This window comes from Onychomys torridus, chromosome 7 (genome assembly GCF_903995425.1).
Source record: "Onychomys torridus chromosome 7, mOncTor1.1, whole genome shotgun sequence".
Lineage (NCBI taxonomy): Eukaryota > Metazoa > Chordata > Mammalia > Rodentia > Cricetidae > Onychomys > Onychomys torridus.
Genome location: NC_050449.1, coordinates 56,596,682 through 56,617,021, shown reverse-complemented (window position 1 = coordinate 56,617,021; position 20,340 = coordinate 56,596,682). Strand labels below are relative to the sequence as shown.

At 55.3% G+C, this 20,340-nt stretch overlaps 1 protein-coding gene across 4 annotated transcripts; it reads left to right on the top strand.

The window, feature by feature from the left end:
* The first annotated feature begins 7,096 nt into the window (after nt 1-7,096).
* On the top strand, nt 7,097-17,732 carry Skor1 (SKI family transcriptional corepressor 1). 4 transcript variants are annotated; one of them, XM_036193803.1, is made up of 9 exons: nt 7,097-7,190; nt 9,453-11,655; nt 12,639-12,738; nt 13,657-13,764; nt 14,181-14,252; nt 15,477-15,551; nt 15,787-15,861; nt 16,366-16,431; nt 16,953-17,732. In XM_036193803.1, the coding sequence occupies exons 2-9, from the start codon at nt 9,463-9,465 to the stop codon at nt 17,045-17,047; spliced, it is 2,784 nt and encodes a 927-aa protein (XP_036049696.1). In that variant the 5' UTR covers nt 7,097-7,190; nt 9,453-9,462; the 3' UTR covers nt 17,048-17,732. The 4 variants fall into 4 exon arrangements, with proteins under 4 accessions (XP_036049696.1, XP_036049695.1, XP_036049694.1 ...); XM_036193802.1 differs by lacking the exon at nt 7,097-7,190 and adding an exon at nt 9,025-9,143 and having other exon boundaries at nt 16,956-17,732; XM_036193801.1 differs by lacking the exon at nt 7,097-7,190 and adding an exon at nt 9,025-9,143.
* The last annotated feature ends 2,608 nt before the right edge of the window (nt 17,733-20,340 follow it).

The following is a 20,340-nucleotide window of genomic DNA, read 5'->3' as shown; positions in this document are numbered from 1 at the left end:
ACTGAACTCAGATCCACTGCAAGAACCGTAAGAACCCTTAGCTGCTGAGCCACCTCTCCAGCCTGTAAAACCTTCTTATATATGATGCCAAAAGTAAAAATAAAAAATAACAAATTAATATCATCGAGATTCAGAATGTTCATATTTCAGGGGATGCTATTAGGACAAGCCTGGTGAGTCTCCAGTCTCACAGAGGAAAGGAACAGAGTGTGTGGAAAAGCCAGCTCACATAGTGAGAAGTGACTGCCACTCATACAGCTGTTGAAAGACCCGTGTACAGAATGCCTAGAGAACTCTTACAGCCCGGGAAGGTGATAGAGCTCAGCAATAAAGGTGCTTGCTGTCAAGCCCGACAACCTGTGTTCAATTCTCCAGAATCCAGAAGGTGGAAGGAGAGATCCAACCCCAAAAAGTTGTCCTCTGACCTTCACAGCACACACACTCACACACACACACACACACACACACACACACACACACACACACCCCTCTAAATAAATAGATATAAAAAGGACTGCAGTGTCACCACCAAGAAGGCAGAAGCTCACCCGAGGACAGATTGTCTGCTCCGCCAGGAATGCCTCGGTCAGGAACAGTAGCATGATGATTTCAGCAGAGCTCCCCAAGTCATTTCTCCTGGACGGCGGCGTGCCAAGCTGGATGATGCTTTGCCATGTATCTGCTACTTGCTGTTTCTTCTTTTGCTTGCTACATACTTAATAAAGTTGCTCATTCAAAACCAAAAGTATGGCTATCATAGCTCATTCTCTTGACAGAACAGATCCTGTCTAAAAATATATACAACTTTTTAAGGTTCCTTAAAAGGCAAACCGTAGAATTTCAAGACCCAGCAAGTCAACACCTAGGTATAGGCTCAAGAGAAATTAAGATATGAGCCACACACAAACTTGCACACCAATGTCCATAGCAGCATCACTCAGTAAAGCCCCAAAATAAAGACAATCCAAATAACCATCAACATAAACAAAATGTGGGATCCATGCAGCAGAACATTGTTTGATAATAAAAAGGAATGGAGAGATGACGGATCATCTCAGTGAGTAAACATGCTTGCCAGCAAGTCTGATGATTTGAGTTCAATCCTGACTCTCATGATGGATACGGATGCATGTACACACAATGAATGAATGAATGTATGAATATAAAGTAAAAGAAAAGTTTAAAGGAATGAAATTCTGATATACACTATAATGTAGGTAAACTTGAAACCACCATGTTAAGCAGAAGAAGCCGGTCATGAAAAGACCTCACACTGTCTGATTGGCTCCATCTGCATGAAATGTCCACCATAAGCACACCTAGAGAGACAGAAAGAAGACTGGAGATTGCTGGGGTCTGAAGATCGACAATTGAAAGGCATGAGGCTTCTTCTCTTTGGGGTGATGGAAATATCCTAACATGAGTGGTGGGAATCGTTGCACAGAGCTGTGACTATGTGAAACTTGATGAACTGTTTGCTTTAAATCGTATGTGTATGTGAATGGCATATTGACGTTGCTTCCCTGGGGTCAGTGAGCCCATGTGGAGCTGATGACCTAATCCCAAACCTTCCTCCAACTCACATGGCATCTGGTGGTCTGCCCAGCATCCCATGGGCAGACTGAAGTCCAAAGGCAACCCTCCCAAAGCGAGTCTCAGAGAAGGGAGGGCTCAGATGTGCTGAGGAATCAATCACTTTTGATGCGTACTTCCTGGGGACAAGGGAAGAACCCTAAAACTTAGGAAATACCTCCAAATTTTGCACTCTAGGCATCTCCCTGGAGGCCCCATATCTGGCTATGTGTCACACATCCAGCGACTTACTTAGTCTTTATGACATCCCTGCAAGGCTCCATATCAATACTCTACAGATTGAGTTCAACAGTATCTTGGTCATTTTTCTACTGCTGTGAAGAGACACCATGACCAAGGCAACTTATGAAAGAAAGCATTTAATTGGTGGCTTGCTTACAATTTCTGAGCATGAGTCCATGACCACCATGCCAGGGAGTATGGCAGCAGGCTGGCATGGTGCTGGAGAAGTAACTGGAACCTTATGTCTGATCCACAAGCAGAAGGCAAAAAGAGAGGGAGACTGGCCTGGCATGGACTTTTGAAACCTCAAAGCCCACCCCTAGTGACACACCTCCTCCAACAAGGCCCCACCTTCGAATCCTTCCTAAATCGCCCACCAACTGGGAAACAAAGGTTCAAATACAGCCTATGGAGGCCATTCTCATTCAAAACACCCCAGTCAGTAACACACCAGGTCTCTTCTTGTTTGGTTTGGGGGGGGGAGGGGAATGGCCTAGAATTTACTATGTAGTCCAGGCTGACCTTGAACTCTTAGCTCAGCCTCCCAAGTGCTGGGATTATAGGTATCTGCTACCACTCCCAGCCCAGAGCAGACTCTTGGCTCCAGAGTCTCTTCTTCCAGCAGCTTCCTTGGGAGAGTAAATTGAGGTGCCCCTGGGAAGGGTGTCCTTTGCTACCTCTGGAAACTTGGCGAGCCTTGGGGTGTCCTGCTCCAGAGGCGTTGCCTGAGACCATGTGTAAGATGGGAATCCCTTGACTCTTACAACAGTACCTGGGAGTCCAGAACTGCAGCATCACATGGGGCTTAGACCCCCTAAGCCCTCACCATCAAATGTTGTTTACTTATTCATTCAACAAGCTGTTGAGTGCTTACTGTGTCCCAAGCCCTGTTCGTGGACCTGGTTACAACGGCGAATGTTGCACTCCAGTGTAAGAGACAGAAAACACATCAAGAAACATTAACCTACTCATGGGCTAAAGAGAAAAATAGAGCAGCCAGCAGCAGCAGTCAGTTTGAGGAGGGATCCTGTCACAGGGAGGGAGAAGTTAAAACCGGCTCGCTCTCTGGGGAAAGCCTCTGGGTCATACTAATGTTTTCTGGTGTTTTCTTACATTGGAGTAAACTTCAAAGTACAAAGAAGAGAGTCTTCCAACTCGGACCTTCAAAAGAGAAGCTGGAGCAGCCTGGATGGGAACTCCTCTCCCAGGGTGCCAGCTGGACTATGGAACCCAACCCAGAGTCCCCAGGAAAGGAAAGCCCCTTGGGAAAAGTTCAGGCCAGCCGGCTGACACTCCTTCCCTAACACCTCTCCAGAGGCCTCCCAGCTCGCTGTCTGCTGGGACAAAGGAGGCCTATCCAGCATGCCCTCCTTCCTCTTTCCAGCCTAAGTTGCATTTCTAAGTGCAAAGGTAACCTTGGGACCCAAAACCTCCAGACAATTTCCAAGGCCTCCAGGCTCTGCCCCTGTCTCTCCAAGCTTTAAGCACTTTACCAGTATGTTGCAAATCACCTCTCCCCTCCCCCCAGCTCAGAACTCCACCAGAAAGCTGCTCCTGGAGGGGTGTCTGGGAGGAGTCTGCAAGAGTCATACACTCCAGTCAGAGATAAAGTCAGGTGTGTGGTCCTGTAAAAATCAGGGGGGAAAAATCTAACAGGGACGTGTCTCCTCCCAACAGTCTCCGGCTCTCCCTGTTCCCAATGATCAAGGTTTGCATCGAGAACCTGGAGCCTGAGAAGAGACTGTCTTGTGGCCTTAGTGACACCAAGAATGAGATGAGCCAGTGAGCATCTCTGTGGCTTCCTCTTCTGTCTAGACGTTCTTGTAGGGGCCCAGCAGGCCCCGCCCAGCCGCCTTCTCTTTCTGGGGCCAAGGCTGCAGAACTAGGCTGGGCTGTATCTGGCCATTGGACTAATATCTAGATATTAAGTAAACAATAAATTAGCAAAACTACAAGAAAATTCTACAGCCCTTTGCATTTGGCAATCATTGAGTGTTAATTAGAAATTCATTACAATTAAAACCCTGCCTAAACAGGGCCTGCGCGCCTTAATTACATCTGATTTTTAATTCAGAATACGTGTTTACACAGAAAGCGCTACGTACCCCATGATTATCCCCAATCCTCTTTATACTGTACTAATTATGTAAATTAAACCTAATTAACTGACGAAAACTGCCGTTAATTCAACTGGTAAAAGATATGTGCTTGAGACGGAGGCGCGTCAGCACAGCCCGGCCCAAGCCAGAATCCGAATGGGCGCTAGAAGACGGGACCGTGTGGACGTCCCGACATTGGGGCAGCGCGGGGCGGCGCAGAGTGCAACCAGGAGCGGATAAAAGAGGCAAAACCCGAATAGTAAGAACTGGAGAGAGATGGGCCAAGGGCAGCAACTCCCTCAAACTCCTCCTGCGCTCAGGGCAGGCCCGCAGGACCTCGAGCCGCCACTGAAAAAAGGGGGACGGCCACATACCGCATCTGAACCTGGTTCCAGTCCCGGCTCTGCCCACCCATTGGCCTCCTGAACTTGAAAAGATGATCTGGACTTATTAGGCATCTTTCCTCCACACCCAGGCTGAGGTTGCACATTCCTCCCCATCCCTTCACCCAGCCAGACCCCAGCCTGACTACAGAGTGTCAGAAGGACGCGTTGAGCGTAGCTCGGCCTGCGCATCTGTCTTGCAGATTGAGGAACCTGGCTCTGTGGGCTACCGGTGCCTGACTCTTCCCTTCCTGTGAAATGGGAATGCTCGGTTGGTGGCTGCTTTGAGAACAGGCTCGCAGATCTTAAAATGTGGGTGGCTGTAGTGTTCCTGTGGAACTCGGCTCGAGCTCGGATCCCCCACACAAGCGCCCCCAGAAACAAGCCCAAGCAGCGGCGATCCCCACCCCACCCCCCAGCCTCTCCACGGGCCTTCGGTAGAGCTTAGCTGGAGCGGCCAGGAGGAAGTCTGGGACCGGGCTGGGAGCTGTCCCGAGCTTGGTGCTGAACAGGGAGCGGAGGCGACATCCGCTAGTGCAGTAGCCTAGGACAGGACCCTTTGTATGAGAGGTCCCCAGGGACTCTGCCTCCTGGCTGACCGGACAGACCAGAGGCCAGTCCCGGAGGCGTTATTAGCCCTGGCAGTACAATAGAGGCAGAGCGGGCAGGGCCCTCAGGAGGGGGACTTTTCGTGTCCTCCTCTTCCTCCTCCACCACCCTGGGGGCGCCGGACTTCCCGATCGTTGTCACCACCATACCGAATTCTGAGGTTGCTTTTAAAAAATCATTAGGATTCTAGGAATAATTACCGAGTGGGATTGTAATTAGGGGATGGGGGAGCCTGGGCCGAGGGAGGGGAGATGAGCAGGGGGTGGGAGTGCTGAGGATAGCCTCTCGAACTCGGACCGAAAGCAGGCTGTTTCCCTCCGAAAGAAGGCCGGCAGGATGAGAGCGCAGAGTTGGAGTGGGACAGAGGTAGCACCGTGGGAGGAAGGCCGGAAGGGAAGAGCCGGAAAAAGAGGGCCTGGGCAAGGCTGAAGAAAGTGAGAGGCGGGGAGAGAGCAAGAGAGTGGGAGACACTGAGGGAGGGGAACGCGAGACCTCCATCTAGAAGAAACCTTCGAACTTGCTTGGGAGGCGTCAGAGAACAGGCTAGGAACCTGCCCCAGGCCTGGTACCTCCTTTCTCCGAGGACATGGCCTGAGCCATCGAACTGTACTCCAGGGTCCTTTCGCGGGGTCTCCTGGAGCCAGAGAGAAAAGAGCAGGAAAGGAGCAAGTGAGAAGTGGAAGAGAACGGGAAGTGAACCCACGGGAGCGGAAACACAGGAGAAAAGAGGACCCACAGCCCAGAGCCAGAAGGGAAACAAGAGGGCGGGGGGGGGGGGCGAGGGCGACCCCGAGCCGCTACCCGCGGAAGATTTATGGAGCCGCTCAGGTTCCAAGGACAGGCTGCACTCGCCGCTGCTGCCGCTGCCAGTAGCCGCTGTGGCCGCTGCGCCCCCTGCCCCGGCGGCCCGCCGCGCCCCGGGCCATCCTTGCCATTATTAACTTCTGTTTGATTAGGGTAATTGTTCAAACTTGAGTTGGACAGTATGATTAATTACAGTTTAATTAACGTGTCCATTAAGGACACTTAATGCCGCGGGGGCAGGAAGAGGAGGTGAAAATGGCCGAGGGGGCGCCCGAAAACAGGCGAGGGGTGTGTTACTAGTAACTCGTAGATTAAGATGATAAGATACCCGAGGGGAGGAAATGAGAGAGAGGGAGAGAGAGAGAGAGAGAGAGAGAGAGAGAGAGAGAAAGAGAGAGGGTTTGGGGGTATAGAGAAAGTACCAAGGGGTAGTGTCCCCAGAAAGCGGACCTCTCCACTAGAAAACAGCGACGTCGACCAGTAGTTGACCCCAGGCCTCCCCCAATTATGACTTAGCTCTTGCTTTAGACAAGAGATGATGGGAGATCCTGGGGTTAGGGTTCCCCAGTCCCTTGCCCAGTGAAGAAAGGAGGGTGACTTTCTCTGCAGTGTATTCCAGCCTGCTCCCGCAGTCAGGAAGCGGTGGGGAGATGCGCTGACCTCTCCCCGCCTGCGCTCCCCAGTGCTCAGTACCCTATCCCATTCTTGACCGCCAGTCCCGGTCTCCAGGGCCACTCACAGTTCCACGGTCCCTGCAGCGGGAGAGTGGTGTGACCCTCTCCACTCTCCTTCCTTTTGAGTCACCCTCAACTCCATCACCCTGCCCCGGGCCTGCCGAGCTCCCGGTCCTTTGGTGGCAACGGGCGAGCTTCCGTCCTTCAGCACTTGGTTCTCCGGGGCGAACTTTCGAGTTCCCCGGCCCTTCTTCCCACTCGGCCTCTCTGGCTTGCGCGGGGCCGCAGGTGCGGGCCGCGGGCCGCAGGTGGACGGCCGCTTACCTGGGGCGCACAGGCCCTGGGGCTGCGGAGAGGCGGCGGGCGCGGAGCGTGGCCCGCGGGCGGGCGGGCGCACCCGGGGAGGGCGCGAGGAACTGCGAGGGGTGGTGGGTGTGGCGCCCCGGCTCGCAGCTGTCAGGCGCTCCAGCCCAGCGCCGGCCTCGCCACTCCCGCCAGCGTCCGCGACCGTGCCCGCCGCCGCGCCATGAGCGCAAGGCTTCGGCTTCTTCTTCGGGCCAGTCCCCGGCCTCGGGGGCATCGGCTCCAAGGACCCGGCTCCGCTCCGGGGACCCTGGTGCCCCGCGCCTGTTGAGAGCGGGAGGGGCCGCGGGTAGCAGCGCGGGGAGCGGGGTTGCGCGGCTGTGCGCGCGCGCGGGGAGGGGCCGCGCCGTCACCCGGAGAGCCCGGCGGATCCCCGACTCCCGCCCGCCGCTCCGCCCGCCGCGCACCTCCGCTCGCCGCTCGCCGGCTCCAGCGGCCGCACGGTGAGTACCCGCGATCGCGAGCCCGCAGCCCCCGCCCCAGCTGCCCCAGCTGCCCCAGCGCTTCTTTCGTTGACTTCTCCTTTAGACTCTGGGGCTGTTGTTTGCTAGTCTACCAAACGACTCCACAGCCTCACTGCCACCGCTGCCCGCCTCCCGCCTCCTTACCCAAGCCAGGCTCGCCCCTCAAGCCCCAGGAGCCGGCCAGGGGGTCCCCGAGCCGCCTTGACCGCTGCTTCCTGTGGCTGAGTGAGGCCCTAGGCGGGCGCTTTCTTCTTTGACCCTCAAAATGCTGTTTCGTTCCTAGGGCTCCCCACTTCTCCGGGCTCCAAGGCTGGAAGCCCTCTGGGAAAACCCCTTGGGGACTCAGGACCCCTAGCTTCAGGTGGACGCTCCTGGCTCAGGGTGTCCTCTTCACTGTATGCGGGCCCAGAAAACCAAGAAGCCATCGTCATTTTCCAAAGCTGCACGCTCCCAGCCACCTCCGCAGCCTGTCTGAGAACCATTCCTGGGACACCCGGCTTGCCTTGTTGACCCCTCAGCCAAGGAGTTAGGACAGTGTTTGTTTGCCTCCTAAAATGTTCCCAGGGACTTCAATGAGAAGGGAGGGTCAACTTGCTTCGGTTTGACTGCAAGAGATGAAACAGATAATAGATAAATTGCTTGATACTTGAACAAGATGTAAGATAGGTGTAAGAAGGAGTGAGCTGGCAGCGACAGACAGCTTAGGGACAGATAAGATCGACAAATAAGGAGCATCTAAGCAAGCAGAGAAGGGGGAAAGAGACCTACAGATCAAAGATTTCAGGTTCTTCGCTGAAGGCTTTGGAATTCGGACCCCCTATTAAGTTGAAGCTGCCCCCCCCAAATGGATTTGCCTTCCCAGCCAAGTTCGGGGGAGGGAGTCCTGGGGATTGGACTGAAGAGCACCTGCCGTTGGAGCACTGGGTTGGAGCTCTGAGTGTATGAAGACACGTGGGGTGACTAGGCGGCCTAAAAGGCCCTAAATATCAATTCCTGGGTCCTCCACCAGGCTAGTCTGTAGACACAGCTTCCTGTCTGCCTCCTCCAGAAATCAAAGCGAGGGAGACCACCAGCAACTTTTTATGCCTGGAGTTTTACAGTAGCTTCCAAGAGTGGCCAAGATCTTTCTAGTCCATATGAGCTGGGATATCAGGGGCACGGAGAACACTCAAAGAGGAAACACCCCCAGGAAAGGGGCAGCCCAGAGCCTGGGGAGCCTGGGTTTGGCCTGAGGAAATTAGGTATATGTGAAGGCGTAGGGAATGTGTTTTCAAACGCCAAGAAGTGACTCTGGAGAAACCTCTTTGAGAATCTCTCTGTCCCAAGCGCTGCCCCAGACGGGAGCCAGCTTTAGTCTGGAATGCAGCTAAAACTGCCGAAAATGTGGTTAAAAACGGTGTGATCCTGGCCCGGCTGATGGCTGGCAAGAAAGCTTTTTGTAAATCCAGCTGGACACTTTCTGCTCAAGGAACACGGGGCGCAAGGCGTCAGAAGAGAAGTCCAGGTTTGTGCAAGCCGGTACTGTTGCTCCTGGAAGCTGGTCTTCACGAAGCTAGGTGCAGTGGGGGGCACCCGAGGCCGCCGTGCGCTCGACAAGCTTTGGAAAGGGTAGGGTTCAGCACCACGAACAGCGGTGGCCTCCTCCTCACACATTCTTCCACCTCCAGCTCTCCTCCTTCTCCCTGCCCCCACCGCTACATCCCTCAGTTTGGTGATGGGCATTGAGTGCCCCTCCCTCGCCTCCCACCTCTCCCCTCCCTGCCCCCGCCCGCACGCGTGCATGCGCGACTGAGCAGAGGGGCCGCTGGTCCCCGAAGTCCGGGCTTCAGGACCCTGTCGGGCAGGGAAGGCTGCGAGGTAGCTGAAAGCAGGCGAACCTGCGTGCGGGCCGGAAAGCCTGGATTTGGCTATGGCATTGCTGTGTGGCCTTGGGCAAGTCACTCTCCGTCTCTGGGTCTCACTTCCTTCCCAATCTGAAAACAGGATTGAGTTCCTGGCAGCCGGGGCTTTCCCGAGGTTTCTATTTTCCCTTTTCCTCCCTTAGCCCCCGGGTGCTTTTGTTTCAGCGCAGGCACGGGTCTGAATAACAAAAGGGGCCAGTCCAGGGGACGAATGAGCTTGGACTCCTTATTGCCAAGTAACCCCCTCACACCCCACACGTTGCGCCCCGCTGGGCGGGCCTGAACCGAGGTAGCGGCGCTAAAAATGGCTCATCTGCTCTCTGCTCTCTCTGTTTCTCAGGAGCGGCGGCATGGAGGCTCTCACCACTCAGCTGGGGCCGGGGCGCGAGGGCAGCTCCTCTCCCAACTCCAAGCAAGAGTTGCAGCCCTATTCGGGATCCAGCGCTCTTAAACCCAACCAGGTGGGCGAGACGTCGCTGTACGGGGTGCCTATCGTGTCGCTGGTCATTGATGGGCAGGAGCGCCTGTGCCTAGCCCAGATCTCCAACACCCTGCTCAAAAACTACAGCTACAATGAGATCCACAACCGCCGCGTGGCCCTGGGCATCACGTGCGTGCAGTGTACGCCGGTGCAGCTGGAGATCCTGCGTCGGGCCGGGGCCATGCCCATCTCTTCTCGCCGTTGCGGCATGATCACCAAACGAGAGGCCGAACGCCTGTGCAAATCATTCCTGGGTGAACACAAGCCACCCAAACTGCCCGAGAACTTCGCCTTTGACGTGGTGCACGAGTGCGCGTGGGGTTCTCGGGGCAGCTTCATTCCTGCCCGTTACAACAGCTCTCGGGCCAAGTGCATCAAGTGCGGTTACTGCAGCATGTATTTCTCACCCAACAAGTTCATCTTCCATTCGCACCGCACACCCGACGCCAAGTACACTCAGCCCGACGCCGCCAACTTCAACTCGTGGCGTCGGCACCTCAAACTCAGTGACAAGTCGGCCACCGACGAACTGAGCCACGCTTGGGAGGACGTCAAGGCTATGTTTAATGGCGGAACGCGCAAGCGGACCTTCTCGCTGCAAGGAGGCGGCGGAGGCGGCGCTAACAGCGGGTCTGGCGGTGCAGGGAAGGGCGGCGCTGGAGGCGGTGGCGGTGGCGGTCCGGGGTGCGGGGCAGAGATGGCCCCAGGCCCACCGCCTCACAAAAGTCTGCGCTGCGGTGAAGACGACGTGGCTGGGCCTCCGGGACCACCTCCACCGCATCCGCAGCGTGCACTAGGCCTGGCGGCCGCAGCTAGTGGCCCTGCAGGACCCGGAGGGCCTGGGGGCAGCGCGGGAGTTCGCAGCTACCCGGTGATTCCAGTGCCCAGCAAAGGCTTTGGCCTCTTGCAGAAGCTGCCCCCGCCTCTTTTCCCCCATCCTTACGGTTTCCCCACAGCTTTCGGCCTATGTCCCAAAAAGGACGACCCAGTGTTGGTCACCGGAGAACCCAAAGGCGGCCCCGGCACCGGGAGCGGTGGGGGCGCCGGCACCGCCGCGGGTGCCGGTGGCCCGGGGGCTAGCCACTTGCCCCCGGGAGCAGGGCCCGGCCCTGGAGGCGGCACTATGTTCTGGGGACATCAACCTTCGGGAGCAGCCAAGGACGCAGCGGCGGTAGCTGCAGCAGCGGCCGCCGCCACTGTGTACCCGACGTTTCCCATGTTCTGGCCAGCTGCCGGCAGCCTCCCGGTGCCGCCTTACCCGGCTGCACAGAGCCAAGCCAAGGCCGTAGCGGCCGCGGTGGCTGCTGCTGCTGCTGCCGCGGCGGCGGCGGCTGGCGGTGGCGGCCCGGAGTCTTTGGACGGGGCCGAGCCAGCCAAGGAGGGCAGCCTGGGTACGGAGGAGCGCTGTCCGAGCGCTCTATCCCGCGGGCCCCTGGATGAGGACGGCGCGGACGAGGCGCTGCCTCCCACCCTGGCTCCCCTGCCCCCTCCACCACCGCCACCTGCCCGCAAAAGCTCCTACGTGTCAGCCTTCCGACCCGTGGTCAAGGACGCGGAGAGCATCGCTAAGCTCTATGGCAGCGCGCGGGAGGCCTATGGCTCGGGGCCTGCTCGTGGGCCAGTACCCGGCACAGGGACCGGAGGAGGCTACGTGAGCCCGGACTTTCTGAGCGAGGGCAGCTCGAGCTACCATTCTGCCTCGCCCGACGTGGACACCGCGGACGAACCCGAGGTGGACGTAGAGTCCAACCGCTTCCCCGACGAGGAGGGCACCCAGGACGACACCGAGCCCAGCGCACCCAGCACGGGAGGTGGCCCAGACGGTGACCAGTCCGCTGGGCCCCCATCTGTCACATCCTCAGGCGCAGACGGTCCCACGGACTCTCCTAATGGCGATAGCCCTCGCCCACGCCGCCGCCTCGGGCCACCGCCCGCTGGCAGATCCGCATTCGGGGACCTGGTGGCCGATGAGGTGGGGCGGAGAACTGAGAGGAGCCCGCCCAGCGGCGGCTATGAGCTGCGAGAGCCTGGCGGGCCCCTGGGAGGCCCCGCGGCGGCCAAGGTGAGCCCGGCTTCCCACCAGTGGCGCCTCCTCCCTTCCTCCATTCTGCCCGTGTGCACAGCAGCCCCGGCCGAATGCGGGAACTGGGATTTTGTTCTGCTCAGGCGTTGGAGCCGCAGGTCCCCGCTGCTCTTCACAGCCCCAGCTTAGGGTGCACTGTGGAGGTGGGCTCGCTGGGAACCCCAGGATGAGGGATTCGGAAAATCGGGGGGGGGGGCAGGCCTAAGAAACAGCGAGTGCATTTTGTTTGTGTTGATGGAGTGGGGGAGGAGATTTGCAGAGACCTCTAGACACCCAGAAAGAGAAACAAAAGAGGTCTGAAGGAAGAAAGAGGAGAGAAAAGGGACCCCCGAAACAGAGAAAGGCGCCCCGGAGGCCAGGCCCAAAGTGTGTCTGCATGCATGAGGGTGACTCCCGAAGAACTCCAAAGAGCAGGGGGAGAAGAGGGCAGACTCTTGCCAAGAACCCTCCATCATCCTAACTGGCAGTTTTCTGAGTCTTTCCAAACTCCGGCCTAAGGAACCACACCGCTCTTGGCTGGAAAGCCTTGGCTCCGGGGCTCTCTGGTTGTCAGGGAAGTGGCTGGAGAGTGAGTTGTGACCAGGCCGGAAGGGTTGGCTGTTTGAAAGGAGAGGCGGCACCTGTACATTTACACTGAGTTCATTAAAACAGGAATTGATGACTGTGTGAGAAAGGCGTCGTTTATGCAGGGAACGACCTAGGGAGGGAAAGTAGCTAAAAAGGAGGTGAGCACTGAGGGAGGGGTTGGCTTTGAACAGCCGGTGGCTTGAGAGCTGCTTTGCGTTTCAAGCAATTTGTTCGTAGGGACCAAAGATTATCCCAAATCAACTACGGCAAGTCACCACTGCCCTGGGCGCCCAGGTCTTACGGAGCCTACCAACCTCTGCCATCCCCTTGGCCTTCCTGTTGGCCGCAGGGCATGGTTGTCCCCTCTAATCGCCTGTCATTTTCGGGGGCCGCAGGTGTATGCGCCTGAGAGGGACGAACACGTGAAGAGTGCGGCGGCGGCGGCGGCGGCGCTGGGGCCCGCAGCCTCGTACCTCTGCACCCCGGAGGCCCACGGTAATGCCTCTCGAGGCCTCTGGCCCTTGTAACATAGGGAGCACCCCTAGAACCCAGGGCCAAGTCAGGCCTTTCAAAGGAGGAGGTGAGGGAGCGGGAGGAGGGGCGTAAAGAAAAGGAGAAAAAGAGAGGGGGGGAAACAATAGAAGAAAAAGGAAACCAATGCTCTGTATTTGGCTACTTAACAACAATCACGACGCATCCTTCTTCCACACGCGCGCACACTCCAGCACACCTCATTGGAGATTTAAACCTTTCAGAAGACTACACTGGGCAGGCATCTCCTTCAGGTCCTTTCATTTATCCAGAAACTGCTTAGCCTTAGACCGCGTGGTGGGAGCCTGGTTCGGACTAGTGGCTGAGCGCTTGGGTGCCTTAGAAGCTCGGTGTAACTGTGGCCCTAATCAAGGAGCTGCCCTGCATTTGCATTTGGGACCAGGTTGCTAGCGGAGGAAGAACCGGGGTAGGAAGGGCAACAGAAATCCAAGCAGGCCTATACAGCCGGGTGCGGGACAGTGCCCACCCCCCAAAGCACCAGCCCCCAGAAGGTCGCCCTTGGATTGCGATCTCCGCTGCAGTTGCGCGCGGACAAACCCGGCAGCCACGCGCTCTCCCGGTGCCCCAGTATCTGCGCGCGCAATGTAGGTCGCTTGTCCCTGGTGGGCTCAGCTGCTTGTCTTGATCTTTTCCTGGGGGCCAGAGGCTAGGGCGGGGGCGTGAAGCTGGGATGGAGCAGACCTTGTGCAGGGGAGGGGGTGCGGGGCCCAAAGCCTCAGGGCACGCGCCTGGGCGCACAGCCGGGAACCAGAGGCGGCCACGACGTTTTTAATTAGGGCTTGGGCGCCCCAACCGAGGCCGTTCTGTAGTATCCGGGTCACGGTTTCTTTGCCTCTCCTTGAAACTCAGTCTGCCTTTTAGAGCCAGATAAGGAAGACAATCACTCGACCGCTGACGACTTGGAAACTAGGAAATCCTTTTCAGACCAAAGGAGTGTCTCCCAGCCAAGCCCTGCAAATACAGATCGAGGTGAGCCCTACCAGTCCTCGCTTGAGCTGAGACCCACCCAACTCATCCGGGTCACCACAGGCTTGGAGGACGGATTTAATAGTGAGCAAATGACGCCGTTGAACAGATAGTTAACGTTGTGGGGGAGGTGCAGGCCCAGTTTCAGGTCTTGTTTCTTCCTGACTGGCTTTGAGGGTCTTCTGAGAAAGAAGTGGAGGCCCTACTAAAAGGAAAAGGAAGAGGGCCCATCTCATTCACGTAGAACAGATCAAAGGGCACTTCCTGCCAGGTTTCATCTTCCTGAGCCCATTTCCCTTCTCCTCAAATTAGTGACTTGGGAGGTGGGAAGGCAGCAGGTCTGGTAGAGGTCCTTAATTTGGCCAAGTTCCCAGGCTCTCTCCAGGACTGAACCCCTCTTACCTGCCCTTGTATCCTAGGTGAAGATGGGCTCACGTTGGATGTCACAGGAACTCAGCTGGTGGAGAAAGACATTGAAAACCTGGCCAGAGGTGAGGTTAAATCTGTGAAATGGAGCTATGAGACGCTGGAGATAGATGGGTCCTTAGAGGAGATAGTATTCCTGTAGTGGGTGTGTGCCAAAGGCATAGCCAGTTTTCACCAAGTAGAAAAGATAACTCTCTGGACATATGTCACAGAGGTAGGGTGAGTGGACCAGCAAGTTTATTGGAAGTTTGGGTTCTCAAGACCTGTCTTGAAGGGCCCAGTGAAAAAGGAGAATGGGCCTTGATTCTCAGAACTTGTAACTGGTGGACAATTTGAATCTCTCTAACCCCATTTAAAAAACAAAACAAAACAAAACACAACTTTGGCTGAAGAACAAGATGGCGGGGAGGTATTTATTTCTGGAATGTGTCAAAGGCCACTTTTCCCTCTGGGATTAATGCATAACCATTCAACAATAATGTAGTAAGATTGGAGCTCATTTGCAGAACAGGACATCCTTCCTCCTGCCTCTGTTTAGTCTGATGGGGGAGTGGCTTAAGGCAGAGCAGACAGGGGTTTTGAACCCGACTCTGGCCCTCCATTTTACATTCCTGTGTTGCAAAGGAGCCTTCCTTTGCGGGGGGACCTACACACTAGTGGCCTCCTGTTGGGGGCAGCTTGCCCTTCTCTTCCACAAAACAGGCTTCCTCCACACCGGCCAATGGGAGGTCTTAGCAACTGGGCGTGCGATGGGGTGGGCAGGGCAGTAGTCTCCACTCTTGCTACTTGCAGATTTTACAGGATATGCCACAACTTCAAAGCCACTGGTGTTGTATTTGATAGTTCACCGAATGGATTTGGGGTCTAAGTACCCCCCTTGAAATTGTAAACAAACTTTCTGTGTATGTCTTTTTCTCTAGGAAGGCTGTCCATGGATTTGATCAGATTCTCCCTAATTCATCTTTAAAGGGGAGATTAGAAGTCTTATTAGAAATGGGGAGTTGTATTTTGTGGGTCATCTTCTGAGGTTGGGGAGTTAGGAGCAACTTAAAGCAGATGTCAGGCTCCAATTATTTCCTGGAGCCACAGTCCAGAAATGCAAAATAGTTTCCACTCTCTTGAATTGGAATATCCTGGGACTATTCCCTAGGCCCCAGCTTCCATCCAAGTCAAAGACAGAAGCCAAAATGCTTAGGTGTCAGGACCGTGGGCCGGGGCAGAACCTTGGCCCGGGTGGGTCCTCTGAATTTCCTCAGTCTCCCCTTTACCTCTCTCCCAACCTCTCACAGAAGAATTGCAGAAATTGCTTCTGGAGCAAATGGAGCTTCGCAAGAAGCTGGAGCGGGAATTCCAGAGTCTCAAAGGTACGTCCTTCCTTCCCCACCCCACACCACCACTTCCCGCACCTGCTCTAGGAACTGGGTGCAGACAGCAGCAAGCCGCTTGCCCCAGGGGAGAGAAGAACTCTAGTTTCCAATGTTTCCAGCTAGGTGAAGGACTGGGCAGGGGTGGGAGTAGGGGTGAGGATGGGAGGGAGCGGGAAGTGGAGCTGGGAGAGGAGGCTGTGCTTAACAGCTCTCACTTAATCAATTTGCACAGATAATTTTCAGGATCAAATGAAGAGGGAATTGGCTTATCGGGAAGAAATGGTACAACAGCTGCAAATTGTCAGAGGTAAGACCGGAGTCAGGTGAGCGCGCGCACCGCAGTAACTGCCTCTCTCTCGTCTGGCAGGAGCCGCAATGTTGGCTCAGCCATTTGGATTTAAATTGAAGGTAATTTAACAATTATTTTTTTTATTTAATATCCTTTGTATAGTCTGATTAGCCTCAGAATGGCAAGCGAGCCCAGCAAACGGCTTGCAGGCATCATTACGTGGAGTGATTGAACTTCTTAGCGCGGCAATTTCCATGGTTTCTAAATTAAAAATCGAGGCGTAAAATTACCTGGGAAGTAATGCCTAAGTTTGCTTTAATTTTGGTTAGATCCGTCTGCCTTTAAGCGCCATCCCAGGCCATTTCCTCCCCCACCCCCAGCCTGCAGTTTGAAGAGTTAGTGTCCCCTCCTCCGTTTCCGCAGTTCGGCCAGGCAGAGGCTGTGGCCCAGGCCTGGCCGTGACCTCTGCCGTCTGGCTGGAGGGTGGTCAGTGTTTCCTCATAGCACGTCCATGTCTTCCAGATACCTTGTGTAACGAACTGGACCAGGAGAGGAAGGCTCGCTATGCCATCCAGCAGAAATTAAAAGGTGTGAACCCAGAAACAAAGATGAATGAGTGTGTGTAGGGGGTGGGGTGGGTGCTGGTTGTTGGTTATACTGTGGATGGATGGATGGGTGGGTGGTTGGATGGGTGGATGGATGGATGGATGGATGGATGGATGGAGCTGTTTGTAAGAAAGGAAGCCCGGGCCCACATGGATCAGAAGGGAACTGAGAACTGAAGGAAAATTTCCGTAACTGTGAGGTAGGAAGAAAGAGCCCCCTTGAGCTCTGAGCATCCGAAAATTTGCTTTCTGGCCCAGCCCTGGCCTTGGACAATTTGACCTCTTTGTGCCTCAGTTTCCCCTTCTGTAAAATGGGGCTAATGGACCTTAGAAATGGTTCTGATTGGCTAGGATCTCACTCTTGCCCTCCTACCTCCCTTCTGCTCCATTGAGAATTCCTGTGCCCGAAGGGTTAAATGGGGCCTGAGAGGGAGGACTGGTGGACCTCGAGGGCCAGTGAGGCAGGCTAGGCGGCCAACGTGGTTGGTGCGACTTTCTCTCCAGAAGCTCACGACGCCCTCCACCACTTCTCCTGCAAGATGCTGACACCCCGGCACTGCACCGGCAACTGCTCCTTCAAGCCCCCGCTGTTGCCCTAGCGCCGGCTTGGCCGCGCCCACGCGCCCTCAAGCCATGCTGCTCCTTTCTGTAAATACCCGCTGCCGTGGCGGCCCAGAGCGAGGAACAAGCCATTAGGACCCGACCGTTGTAAATACCGCCGCCCGCCCGCCGGTCCCCATCCAGGCCCGGCTCGGTTCCCCACTGTACATACTGCCTCGCCCCTCCTTTGAACTCCAGGGCATCAAACCTCAAGGGGTAAACTGGACTCACCCGGGAAAGAAACGGGAGAGGGGAGACCTCTTTCACACACACCCCACTCCGGCCTGAGTAGGTCCTGGGACACGGATTGTAAATATAATGTAGCATCTTCGCTGGCTGCAGCCGCGCACTCCCATCCACTTCTGAAACTCTTGTTCCTAACGACAACGTGGCTATGTGCAATGGATATAAACGGACTGTGAGTCTCTTGGTTCAGTATTAGGGTCACTTTATTTATGCTGTAGGTTATTTTACTTCCCCCGGGCCCCTTTCCAGTCCTCACTTTGCATTCATGCCTCTTTGGATTTTGCTTTGTGGTTTTTGTTGTTGTATAACGTAACAGCACTTTAAAAGGGCGACAACTGATTCAACGAGATGGAGACCATCTTGAGCCTATTCGGGGAGACCTGTATCCGTGACTTTTGTTTTTAATAAAAAGAAAAAAAAAATCTGTCATTCGTTGGGACTGCGGAGTTGAGAGTGTGCCCAGGAGATGGTGAAAGATCCTGCCACTCAAGGATGGGGCTTGGGGCGTGGGGATGCAAGTGCGGGACGGATGGTCAAGGTTTAGAGGGTGGTCCTCTCTACTGACCCACCTAGACACACCCAATTTCCCCACAGGCCTCAGAAGTAGGGCCCTCCTCTGGGAATTAGCTGGGGGAAGAATGCTGCCTGGTCCCCTGAACAGTGGTCCCTTCTTTCCCAAGCCTTGCTGGTACAGCTGGAAAGCTTGATTTTTCTCCTTTCATCTCCTACGTATGAAGTCACCTGTGGGGCTTGGGGTGTACTCAGCAAGGGAGCCTCTCAAGGCTGCTAGGAATCCCGGGTTCAATCAGAATTGCTCTGCTTGCTGGTCCGGGCACTGTAGACCTGACCCGGGAGTGCTGGCAGGGTGGGGGTGAGGAGTGAGGGACATAGAATGGATCTTGATGGGACAGATATGGAAAAGATAGGGGAGAGTTTGAGGCCGATGCACAGACAGATGCCCTGCCATGGGCCTGTTGCTATCCGGAAGGCGAGCTCTGTCCTCATTTTAATAATCCCTCCCTCCTAGCCCTATCGGATTTGTGCAACTAGAGGACCCCAGTGAGGAAGGCGAGCCCTGATGGCAGCAGGCGAAAAGGCCGGGATGCTCCCCAGGCCGTGGCCCAGGAGTGTGAAGCCTCACCTAGTGGCTGCTAGCCTCCGTTTCTGCAAGGCACCTGCTGGTTGGGCCACAGAAAAATAAACTGCAGGAAACACACCCCACCCCCAAGCAGTGTGGAGGGTGGAATGGAGAAAGCAGGTTCTCTTAGGAATTTTTTCAACCCGGACTGGGCTTCATGCCCTCCTCTGGCTAGCAAAGGTCCTGCGTTGTTGAGTCCTTTATTTTTTTCCCGGGCCTCGTTTTCCAGTCTCCATTAAATGACATTCGTTTCTGCCCTGAGGCTCAAGGAAGCCACCAAGAAGGAAGCCCATCTGCAGGCCGCTGCCAGGACCATCTCCTCCAAGTCCAGGCTCTCAGACCGGCACCCTAGAGCTCCAAGCACTCTCTGGGGGATCTTAGAGGCGAAGTCAGGTCCCGAAATTCTCTGGAGTGTTTTGGGCCATGAGCCCTAGCTGCTTGTACCAGGGAGTTTCACTGGAGGCCTCTTGAGGTGCAGGCTAGCTAGGACACAATCTGGGCGATGGAAGAAAGAAGCAGATGCTGAGCCCCACCCTCGGATGAGACTGGAGGCCAGTCCCTGTGCTCGGGTTGCGAGCCTTCAAACCTGGGATACTGCCAGAGCCAGCTCCGCAGGGGATGAGATGGAAGTGAGGGCGGTGAGGGCGGCTCTACCTTGCTATTCCCTCTCTGGGATCCCCCAGGGGCCTAAAATAGTTCACCTATGGGTGAGGTGAAGAGGGCGTGCTTATCGGCTCTTTCACGCCTGGGCTGCACACATCTTGAAAGTGAGATCTACATAGGAAGTGATTTGCGTTCCCAGGGCGCTCCAGGGACAGGACCCCACAGCGCACGCAGGCTAGCGGGTTGCTTGCGCCTTTCCCAGGGCCTAAACGCACAGTTGGAAGCCACACAATCCTTTTCTGTAAAATGGGCAGGGCAGTTACCACCTAAGCAGGAAAATCCGTGGCACACACCAACAAAGGAGACTGGCGAACATTCCTTTCTCGCCTTTACCTCCAAACTTCCCCAAAGCGGAGTAAAGTGTACAGGGACTTGGGGCTGGTCAAAAGGGGAGCTTCGGGTGGTACGGAGTCTCTGAGGATTGGAGGTGTAGGCGGATCCGACCTAGAAAGTTCCGTCGCGCAAATAAGAAAAAAGCAAACCACAAAAAACAGAAACCCTCCTGGGCTCCACATCACTTCGAAATAGCTTGTTCCCCCCCAAAATGTTAATAACCAAACGATTGGTATGGATGTAATTATCAATAATTATACGAATTATTGCTGATTGCGGGGCTCGTAGCTACTTTAATTAGCTTACCAGATTCTAATTAAGTTAAATGAAACATTAATAGAGAAAATATGCTTAAAAAAAAAACACCCAGGATTTTTAATGTCTATTTCTCGCCACAATGTTGCCACCTTGCGGCGAACTCCCGGCATTACAGCCTGCGCTCACGGCCCAGACACGGATACCTTCGCTCTAGCGGAGAAAGCGGGTTTGCAGAATTAAGGGAGACTGGGCACAGAATGTCTCACAGGAGATTTTTCTCCCGGTGTTTGGTTTGGCACCCCTGTTACCCTGAGTTCTCTACAAGATTCTGGCTCTGGAATACAGGTCTGGAGGTAAGGAGCCATGTAAACATGCCCTGTCCACCTCTCCACCGATTTGGCCAGAGGAATTCCATCCCTTATGCGAGTAGTGTGGGGTACACTGCCTCTCTCCACCAGTGCGACAAGCCCTGCGTGAGAGGCTGAGTAGACGGATAGTTTCTGCCCTTGAGACACCTGTAAACAGCTTCTCACCTCTGCTTCCTCTGCCAATGGGTTCACCACCTCCTTGGTCACAGCTATCTGTGTTTTCTCAGGGCTCTAGGTTCCCAGGCCAGGCCTGCACTCACCTCCTTGTTATCCGTGGTTATATGAG

What these genes read in the sequence shown, in the direction of transcription:
- Skor1 (XM_036193800.1), top strand. Translation starts at nt 9,121, where the DNA reads ATGGCATTGCTGTGTGGCCTTGGGCAAGTCACTCTCCGTCTCTGGGTC. An exon ending in GAGGCCCCGCGGCGGCCAAG is followed by an intron (nt 11,656 to 12,638) that starts GTGAGCCCGGCT and finishes CGGGGGCCGCAG; the next exon opens with GTGTATGCGCCTGAGAGGGA. An exon ending in CCCTGCAAATACAGATCGAG is followed by an intron (nt 13,765 to 14,180) that starts GTGAGCCCTACC and finishes CTTGTATCCTAG; the next exon opens with GTGAAGATGGGCTCACGTTG.